The following is an 11,014-nucleotide window of genomic DNA, read 5'->3' as shown; positions in this document are numbered from 1 at the left end:
ACACTATATCAAAAATAGATACACTATATCATAACTACGTATACTATATCATACAGAGGTACACTATATCATAACTAGGTACACTATTATATATCCTATAGGAACACTATATGATAACTAGGTACACTATATCCTATAGGAAAATATTTACTTATTAAACGCATTACAAAAACATACATTATCTCAAAAATAGATACACTATATCAAAAATAAATATACTATATTATACATAGGTACACTATATCATCTTAACATACATTATATCATTTTAACATATATTATATCATATCAATATACATTATCCTAAACTCACGTGATATAAATCGGGTGCATACTAATTAGTGTATATTATACACCAGGTTCATATTAGTTTTTTTTTACAAAAAGAACAAATAAGAACAGAGATTAGAGTAACACTTTCCAAGATTATAAATGGTGTAGTAGTATAATAGTAACTACTACCTCCTTTCCTAAGTAGTAATTATACTTTTAACTTTTGACACTATTCACAAAATTCAATTTGACTATCATTTGTGATTTATGGTAAAGAAAAATATAGTCATATAATGTCTTGTTTTATCCATCTAAATATGTACTTTTAGAATATCGACTTTTTATGATTTTTACAAATACAAAATTAGAATTATTAGTACTCAAAATTTTACATCGACATAAAAAGTATAAGCGTAACTATTATTTAAGAACGGAAGTAGTATAATACACTCATATTATATACTCCTGACATTTAGTGAGCTAAAATTCGACAGAATTCTGAGTGAGTACATCATCTTTCTACCTATCAAAGTAGATGCCAAAGGTTAAGAAAAATCAAGGAAACAGAGAAACTAATACGAGCCTCGTTCATTCATTCATCAAGAATTATACTGAAACTCCGACAGCAATTTATAATTGCACTTTCTCCATCTTATGTGTTTCAATGTAGATTTACACTTTACAGCGTCTCCTAAATCTGCAAAATCCTCTAATATTGCCACCTCTCCCCCCCCCCCCCCCCACCCCCAAAAAAAATACAATGTAGTACCTTTTATTTCTTTTACATATTGTTTATGCTTTTTTACCTTAAACAAAAGATACTTTCCCCTACCTATATTGGTTAACCTGTGTATAAGATAAATCTAGGAGCTCAATTTCATGTACTCCGTTTAAATGCAAATCAGGAAAACAATTCTAAAGAAGAAAAAAGAATCACGAGATCGCTTTATTTGTCTGTATCAGGACTCTTCGAACCTCTTCAACGATCTCCTGTAAAAGAACAGGTTTTCTGATAACCCCAATTATCCCAACCTGCTTAAACCTCTCCCAGAATTTGTCATCATCAGTGGCCGTTAAGGCAATGATTAGCGGCCAGCTATGACTTCTGCTCCTGAGCTTACATATGCGTGTTGCAACTTCGAATCCATCAAGCTCACGCATATGAAGTTCTAGGAGGACAATTTGGTAAGCTGAGCTTGAAGCGCCGAGGGCAGTAAGACACTCAAATCCCGATGAAACAGCGGAAACAGAACAACCCAACTTTTCACACAGCTTCTTGGTCACGGCCCTGTTAATGTCATCATCATCGGCTAACAATATTTGAAGGCCTTTAAGAGGAAGATTGGAGTTACCGGATGATGTTTCTCCTGATTCGGAGATTGTAATACCGATGGATGGTCGTAGCTGGAAACGTAGAACTACTGCCATGCTTTGAGGAAACCCCTGAGGATTTGGGACTACCCAGATATTTCCTTGCATCAGCTGCCAAATGTAACAACGGCCAAAAATTAACAAAAATGGCATGATTCTATTTCTAATCATCCAAACAGGCAAGATGTATAAAAAATTGTAAATGCCTTCATTCCTGGACTATTGTTGTTTCTTAGAGTGCGTTAAGGACAGAATTATCATGACCAGAATCTAATCTCAGGAGAAATCACTAAAAACATAAATAATTAACAGTAAGAATCCACCACACAAAGCATTAAATTACTTAATCTTCTCAGTCTCAATTGTATATTATGCCCTTTGAGATTACCATGTTCATAGGAGACTGGGACCCCTTTATATCAGGTATGGCCCAAGAGAGCACACTACTTCGACAAATTTAGAATAAAGGAGCTATATAAAAATATACAGATCTCCAACAAAGAATCTATAGTGCCCATAACATATTTAAACTATACAAGTACATCAATTTCACTTAGATTTATCTTCTTGTGGCATCTTGACTAGTTATGATCAAGATGTGTTTTTTTATAATTATAGCACATGTAGAAGAAATATATAATATGTCAAGTTTCGCCATAAAGCATATTTTATGTCAACAATCACCAGAGTTTGCAAGTGATGGCTTTGATTCCCTACAAAATACTCCATCACAGCATAATGTTCTACCACATGAGGTGCTTAGGTGACAAGCAGATAGCATTGAATGGCCGAACATCATGAGGAACTTAAGAATGATATCTTGCTATAAAAGGAAAGTGAGCAACCGATATCTTTGGAGAACTTGATATTGCTTTAAAAGATGTATTGCATAACAGATAACAACGCAATATGCCTATATTTAGTTCCACCGTTCTTTTTTAATTGCAACAATTGAGTTTTCACGTTTGTCAATGCACAACTTTCACTATTAAATCTTTAACTACTTTTTAGTAAAAAATTGATATTTTGAAAGTATATATCGAGACAAATCTAACAAGACTCCACAAGATCATATTTTTCCTTATGTAAAAATCACAATAAATAGTGAAATTATGGTGAGTGAATAGTGTAAAACCTCAAATGTTGCAATAGAAAAAGAACGGAGAAAGTATATAGCTAGATATTCCAATAATGTTTGTAAAATTCTTTGCTCGCAGGAAAGGTGGAAAATGGACAAAATGACTTCTAAAAACAAATTGCTCTCACCTGGACTAGTTTCTGGCAAACGCTGAAGCTTAGATCCCTGTCCACAATCTCATTGCTGCATCTTGGACCATTGTAGTTTGAAGGCAACACTGCATCATCTGAGAAGATAGAATTATTGGTAGTCTCAACTTCAAACCGGATATAAACATATCCATCAGAAGAGCCTGATCGCCATGTTGCCCATCTTTGATCATTTCTCCCCTGACTTCCGTGTTGAGAATAGACCCGAAAAACTAAAGATCCACTACCACTGTTGTTCTCCACCAAGTTACCCACCATATGCAAGATCACCTGAAATACCCTTTTTTCATCACCCAATACATGATCAGGCAAGGACCTATCAACCTCAATATTAAAGCCAAGACCATTTTGAGCACACAAACACTTAGCAAAGCAACCAGCTTCAGTTACCAAGGCATGGAGTCCAAAGGATCTGATTTCTGATGGGAATCTTCCACTCTCTTTTGGTGAATCGTCCATCACATCATTAATCAAAAGAGACAGGACATTGCCTGTCTTCATCATTGTATCAACAATTAATTTTTGTTCGCTGCTCAAAATCTCGTCTTTTAGTACTGAAAGCAGCCCGAGGACTGAGTGCATCGGCTTTCTCATCCCATGGCTCATCACTCTCTGAAATGAGTTCCTTGCTTGACTTGCCATTAATGCATTTCTCTGCGCTTGCTGCAGTGCACGATTCTGTTCAGCCAATTGATCTCTCATCAGCTGAGATTCCTCTAGGACAGCAGCATGGGATATAGCCACAGCAACTTGATCAGCAACCACCTTGATTATTTCAAGCTCCTGGTTGGTCCAGGATCTCTCTTGCTGACTTGGAAGAACCAAGACTAATATTGCATAGCAAGCCTGCATCAACTCAGGGGTTCCTCCTTTGAAATTTGAGACCTTAAGCATTGGCATACGTATTGCAGCCACAGCACCATGATTTTCCAATCCTCCACTACTCGCAATGCCAAGAGCTGAATCTGGTCTTAGTATCTCCACCTCATTACTCTCCTTAACTTTCCTGACATCAGGATCAGCATAAGGCACTCTGCAGTTGCTAAAACTCTGAAAGTTTCTACCTTTTAACCCATGAGTCAATATCACCTCTGTCCTGTTCTCATTTGGCATCCAAACAGCACAAGTCTGCAAATCCAAGGTCTTTGAAAGCTCAACCATTGTCGTATGCAAGATCGTATGCCTATCTAAAGACTTCCTTATCTCATGAGTAAGCATCCTAACATGCCATCCAGCTTCACTTTGTTTCTTAATCATCCCCACCTCCCTGCCCAAATCCCAAGTTTTCTTCTTCAACATGAATTCTCTCACCTTCACTTTAAGGAGCAAAGGGATGAGAGTGATAAGAGTGATGGCCGTAGCACAAGAGACGAGTGCAGTTAAAAACTTAAATGTCGTGAGCGCCACCGCTAGTTGGAACCCGTGAGGCCCATAAGTCCAACCATTCAGCAAATGGGTCATCCCACAAAGAACTATGAAGGCTATAAATTGAAAGAGAACCCATTTGAAAGGAACATTTGAGCAACTAACAAAGTAAAGCAGTTCAATCGGGATCGAAAAATACGCCACAGCAATCAAGAAATCACTCACCCTTTGACATTCTAAAATGCTCTCAACACTCCACAACCCCTCATCCTCACAATTACACCTTGGGTATCCATCTTCCGTGGCCGAAGCCGATATAAATAGAGCAAAAATCAACAGCCCAGCAGCCAATGACCTCCACATTGTACCCCCTCAAACAACACACAGATCACTCAATCCATAAATTATCTGACAGCAATTTCACAGATTAGACAAAATAAAACCTATTGTGAGAATGACCATATGTAGGGTTCAAGTTCAACCTTCATTTAACCTGCATTTACCAATCAAAATCCAAAAATTCCCAATTAGATTATGTAGGACCCTTTTTGCATCATTATTATCCTTCTTGTTGTTGCTCTTGTTACTATCTCTAAGATCCAACTTGGCCACCAGACCACAAGCCCACAATTTATTATTTTCTATAGAATTTTATATATCAAAAACAGGGGAAAAATTAATATAAAATAACATGACCATTTAAATATTTTTCCTCAACTAACCCAGTAACATATTTCAAATCTAACATCCAACAGAAAACTAAAAAGGAAGAAGAAACAACCAATAACAATTACAAGAATTGATTTTTTTTTACAAAATAAAAAACTAACCTTGTAAAAATTATGATTTTGTTGATATTCTTCAATGGATCTTTCTCTATCTTCTTATATAGCTGCTGAGTAAAAATTTGATCTGAATATCAGTGACAACAAAAAAAAACATAAAACACAAATATTTCTCTCTTATACGTATACTTACTAATTACTATACAAGTAGGACTATATATTTGTAATATAGCTTACCCATTAAGCCGCCATTATTAATATATAAAAATTTAGAAAAAAAAAAAATTTTAAAGGAGAAGTTGAGAGAAATAGGTGAGAAAGAAGAAGGAAAGAAGGGTAGTGAACCGGTGCCATATCAGCAATTGTAAGGGGTGAATCATGTTCGAACCGGGTTTAAAGAAAATGAACCGGGTTTTAGAAAAATGAACCGGGTTTTAGAAAAATGAACCGGGTTTTAGAGGAATTTTCAGACAAAAGGAGACATGGAGGAGATACATTTTAAGACGGAAGAAAAAGAGGTAAAAACAAAGGGGAGGCTGTATAAGAATTATAGGGGGGGATTTTGATTTTGGTTTGATGAGAGAGAAAGAGAAAGAGAAGCGAGGGGGGAAGTCAGGGAGTTGTCAGCGCCGTTGTTTAGCAATAGCACAACCCAAAGCGGTAAATAAAGGAAAGAGAGTGGGACCATGGGTCCTATGTGAAGAGAACTTGGACGCTTTTTCGCTCCAAACGTAGTTTTCTCATTTGGGAAAATAAAACATTTCCACCTATGAAAACAACCGCCAACAAACCATTCCAATTGAGGTCCTCGTTTTTTCCGTAGTTTCAGTTCAGTTTAGCTAAATTTTTCGGTTTTTTCATCAGATATATTTGAATTTTCAAAAAATTTATTATGTATCTTTTATGTTTTTAAAAGTTATCAAGTACTCCTCAATTTTATGTAAATACACTTAAATATCCTTAATAACTAACGACATTAGCCGTTGTTAGACATAATTATAATTAACCTAATTAAACAAACTAAATCCTAATTAACCTAACTAAATCTTAAAACCTAACTCCTAACTTCTAACTAGCCCTAACTTCTAACCCTAATCCTAACCCCTCCCACACCCTCCAACCACCCCAGCAGCTCCCCCTCCCTCCACCACCTCGCAAACCCCCCCCCCCACCCCACTTAAACCCCCTCCCCTAACCCCCGTCGATTTTCATCGCCTCCTCTAACTTACCCATTCCAACCTCTAGATTTCCATCCTCATCATCGAAAAGATTTCTCTCTTGCACATCTTTGTCCCTCCGTCAGTGTTGCGTGCTACCTCAACCAATGTTTCAACCACCACGTGAGTCACCTCGCTGTGAGGCCTTCACAACTCGTTGTTGCTGCTGTCGTAATTACTCCATCGAGAACAACTTCATTACTAACGGAGGTAAGGGAGGGAGGCGAAACTCGACGGGGGTTAGGGGAGGGGGAGATTTCAACGGGGGTAGGAGGGGGAGGTTTCAACAGGGTGGGGGGCTGCGGGGGCTAGGGGAGGGTGAGGTTTCGACGGGGGTAGGGGAGGGGGAGGTTTCGACAGGGTGGGGGCAGCGGGGGTGGGGGAGGGAGGGGGAGCTGCTAGCACTAGTAGAAAAAAGACGATTTGCGTCCCCTCAAGTGCGTCGCACTGCTAGGAAAACGGCGCAAAAACCAAATTTGCGTCGCATGCGTGCTAGAGTGCGACGCAAAACAACAATGCACAAGCACTAGATACGAGCTATATGCGTCTGACCCTCAAGATGTGCGACGCAAATAGACCATACGCATTGAACCATGTGGCCATCCGACACACATCGCTGCATCCTGGTGAAAAAAATTGAAGCCTTATATGCGTCACACATATTGAGGGTGCGTTAAAAAAGGTGGATTTGCGTCGGACCCCTAGGCCCATCCGATGCAAATCACTTGGGCCACGTACTATTTTCATCCAATAACGGCATTATTTTCGAGCCCTAACATAAACTCAAAACACTACACTCTCTCTTTCTCTCTCCTGCGACAACAAATAAACTCACCCTCGCTCACACTCGTCGGCGCTCCCTCACTCTTGCCGGCGACCGTCGCTTCTCCGGCGAATTCTCAACCCCTCTAACTTGGTTTTTGTTGTTCTCAAATTGCACTCTCACTCGCTGTCTCTTTCTCTCTCTCTCTCTCTCTCATTCTCGATCCTCACTCTCATTCTCGACTGCCGCCCACTTCGCCGGCGAAACCTTGCAGCCGTCTCGCCACCGGTGGCGACTCGCCGCACTCTCATTCTCCCACTCGCTGCACACTCATTCTCCCAACCAGCAATGTATGTAATTTTTTTTATGTACTAATTTACATTAATCATGCATTCTCTCACTTTATTTGCCGCTCATTTACATTGTACTTCAGCTCCGATTTGCCGGTTTTGCAAGCTCACGTCAGAGTGCTTGTCTTCGCTGCTCCTTGAGAGTAGAGGTATGTAATATACCTTTTGTTATTTTCTGATTTATGTTAATTTAACCATTAGTTTGGATTTGTGGATTTGTTTTAATTGTCTTTATAATGTTGAAATATGACCAAATTAAACCTATATGGGGTGGGGGTCGGGAAATCTAAGGAATTGTTTGGTTATATGATTGGGAAAGTATATGTGAATTGTTTGGTTATGTGATTGGGAAAGTATATGTTGAATTATAACCAAACTTATATGCACATACCTTAATGGGGTGGGGAGGGAAATCTAAGGAATGGAACGATTAGGGAAATACGCATCGATACCCGTTCGAGGCTTACTCATTAGGAGTAAGTCTTCAATAGTCCCCGGTTTGGGATTGTCTTTGAGTTTCTTATCTCACTTAGGATGTGAATGAATGTTTGGTTTTCGGTTCTAAGAAAGATCTCGCTCATTTCCCTAATCGTTCTCTAGGTACATTTATTGATAGTTTAACTAATATGTTCATCGTGTACTTGGAGAACTGTAGGGAAGTGCTGCCAGATTTTTCTTAGAATTGAAAACCAAATGTTCATTCACTAGTGAGATGAGAAACTCAAGGATGGGTTAGGTTGGAGTGATAAGGACCCAAATGGTCATGACTGCATTTGATAAGCCACTTTAAATGATGTGATTGATTGTGTTCTTGTTTGGTGTCTCTAGTGTATGAATATGCATCGAAACTGGATGTATGGTAATCGAATTTCGACGACATTTCTACAAGGGGTTGATGAATTTATCAGGGTTGCTTTAGAACATCAATCGCAGAATGAGTCAAAGTTAGTATTGTGTCCTTGTTGTGATTGCAATAACTCAACGGGGTATCTGATGTGGATCAAATTAAAGATCATTTGATTCGTCGTGGTTTAAGATTAACTACACTAGGTGGACATGGCATGGAGATTTTTATGATCAGGGTATGAGCTCCACTAGCTTGTGTGATGATTTGCATGTTGATCACATTGATGATGAGGTTGAGGTTGAAGGAGAGGATGATAATGAGAATGATAGGGTAGATGATGACAATGATAGGGTATATGAGATGTTGCACAATTTGGAGGATGAAGGAACCGATCGATCGTCCGCATATGTATGATAGTATTCTAAGTGCAACGGACAAATCTATGTATCCGGGATGTAAGAATTTAACTAAAGTTTTTTGCCATTCTCACATTGTTTAATATAGAATCGAAGCATAGTTGGACAAATAAAAGTCTAAGTGAGTTCTTCACTTTTTAGTAATATGGAAAAAAGCAACAGAAAAGCTGGAATAACACACATCTACATCGCACATTAGTAAACATGCGATGCAGATTAGGCCAATTTGTGTCGCAGATTGCACTAGATGCGACACAAATGGCGCTGCTACCTGTTGTGATACATCACCATTTGCGTCGCACCTTGAGCAATGTGCGACGCAAATAGGGGTGCTACTGCTGGTGGAGAAAATCGTCATCTGCGTCGCACCTTGTGCTCAGTGCGACGCAAATAGACAAGTTGTGGAGTGTGTGTGAGCTGTATTTGCGTCGCACCTTGTGCTGTGTGCGACGCAATAGACAAAAGATATGCGTCGTTTTCTCGTCCAACGCAGATCAATTATTGGTCATTTGCGTCAAGATCTGTGCCGTCGGACCTATGTTCGACGCAAATAGGGGTCCGAGGTCCGACGCAAATCGTCCTTTCTCTATTAGTGTGTGGGTGGGGGAGGGGGGTTGCTGGGGTGGTGGGAGGGTGGGATTAGAGTTGGCTTTATGGTTTAGGATCAGGGTTATGTTGGTTAATTAGGATTTTAGAGAAAAAATTAGGGTTAATGACTAACGGCGGTCAACATTGTTAATCATTAAGGGTATTTGGGTGCATTTACATAAAACTAAGGGGTAACTAATGAATTTTGAAAACATGGGGGGTACTTGGTGAATATTTTGAAAACTCGGGGTATTTGATGAAAAAACCGTAAGTTGTTTTATGTTCAAGGCCCTGTTTTTTAGATTTATTTTTTCAGTTCAATTCAGTCTAGCTCAATTTCTCTCTACAATTCGATTAAGATTCTCTCATTCCAAAAGAACGGGGACAAATTCAGTTCATTTCAACTACTTTTCGATTATCAGTTCATCTTATAAGAGACCGCTTATTTTTAATTTAAAATTATGCAATATCCCAAGCCTAATATAAAGAAGAGAGCGGATCACCTTTTTGTATGTACTAATTCGTTCAATATTTTCAGTGACCATTTTAATCCATTCGTTATCTCATTCTGTAATCCATTTAGGCATTTAATTACTAGTATAATCTATTCGATAAAGATTGTCGGGTTTTTCTGAACATATTGTTTGTTGTAGTTTGAGATTCAAACGAAAATAAAGTAGAGGTGATCAACATGGTCTCGGCTCACGGGCCCGACTCGTTCCAAAAATGGTTGGGTTTTAGACACGAATTTTCGACCACGGTCGGGCTCTGTCCTGCCCGACTCAATTGTTTGGGCAAAAATTTCGGGCCACAGACATCTTAAATATGCAAAACTAGTCTAAATTTGTCCCGTCTCGAAAAGCTTACTTGACTAGGCCGAATTTGTGGGTTTTGGGCATGAATTTTTGGCCCGCGGCTTTGGTTCGAAATGGGCCACTTTTTTTGGACCAAGTCCGCCCCGACCCATGATCACCTCTAAATAAAGAAAGAAAAAGACCAGAAGGGAGGACTAGGGTATGGTGCAAGATGTTTAGGGTTAGTGTTGGGTTAAAATGTGACTGAATAAGCTTGTTAGGTAATGTAGGTTGAAGTTTCTTTAATTTTATGTTAAAATTATACTGTATATTCTAATAATTTGTGTTCTCCTATAACTTCAGTTTATCCAAAAAGAACAGGACTCAAGAGAAGACTTTAAACTATATAAATTTTATTTGCCTTATTAATTTATTGTTGGTAATTGATAGTAGAATGATATTGTTTTGTTGTAGTTAGTGATTGTGGCATCTTAACTTTTAAAATAATAAGTATTCGAATTGGAGTAATTTTTGGGATATACTCCCTCCGTCTTTTTTTTTTTGTTAACGTTATATTTTATCATTTTTGAGTGTCTCAATTTACTTGCTATAATTGCTACATATTTCTACTTTTAGTATGTGTTACCCACATATTATTTACCTCTGTCTTCCAATTACTATCTCCACACCCAATACCCAACAATCTTCCACCTGGAGATCTGTATAAGTGAAGAAACCCTCATCATCAAATATATGGCCACAATCTCAACATGTCATCATCATTCTCTATACATTACCTAGTGCAGAACCACATCCTTCAATGAAGCAACACCGAGGTCTCACTCGACCCCGAGTCTCCATCATCACAGCGCGAACCATAAGGAATCTTCATAGTTCTACGAGCATCCCGACAATGCTCCCACCCGAACAAAACATCCTTCTCTAGGCTCAACTTCTC

General features: G+C 38.7%; 1 protein-coding gene across 5 annotated transcripts; it reads right to left on the bottom strand.

Moving 5' to 3' along the window:
• Window positions 1-838: 838 nt before the first annotated feature.
• On the bottom strand, window positions 839-5,725 carry LOC104888764 (ethylene receptor 2). Of its 5 annotated transcripts, none has more exons than XM_057393608.1 (4): window positions 5,282-5,725; window positions 5,127-5,188; window positions 2,911-4,789; window positions 839-1,755 (listed from the first exon to the last, which is right to left on the bottom strand). In XM_057393608.1, the coding sequence occupies exons 3-4, from the start codon at window positions 4,657-4,659 to the stop codon at window positions 1,207-1,209; spliced, it is 2,298 nt and encodes a 765-aa protein (XP_057249591.1). In that variant the 5' UTR covers window positions 4,660-4,789; window positions 5,127-5,188; window positions 5,282-5,725; the 3' UTR covers window positions 839-1,206. The 5 variants fall into 5 exon arrangements, with proteins under 5 accessions (XP_057249591.1, XP_010672129.1, XP_057249590.1 ...); XM_010673827.4 differs by having other exon boundaries at window positions 5,127-5,208; window positions 5,319-5,725; XM_057393607.1 differs by having other exon boundaries at window positions 5,127-5,191; window positions 5,319-5,725.
• Between the last annotated feature and the right edge of the window lie 5,289 nt (window positions 5,726-11,014).

Source organism: Beta vulgaris, chromosome 3 (genome assembly GCF_026745355.1).
Source record: "Beta vulgaris subsp. vulgaris cultivar EL10 chromosome 3, EL10.2, whole genome shotgun sequence".
NCBI classification, from domain to species: Eukaryota; Viridiplantae; Streptophyta; class Magnoliopsida; order Caryophyllales; family Amaranthaceae; genus Beta; species Beta vulgaris.
Note: the sequence above shows the minus strand (reverse complement) of the source record. Positions and strands in the feature narration are given on the sequence as shown.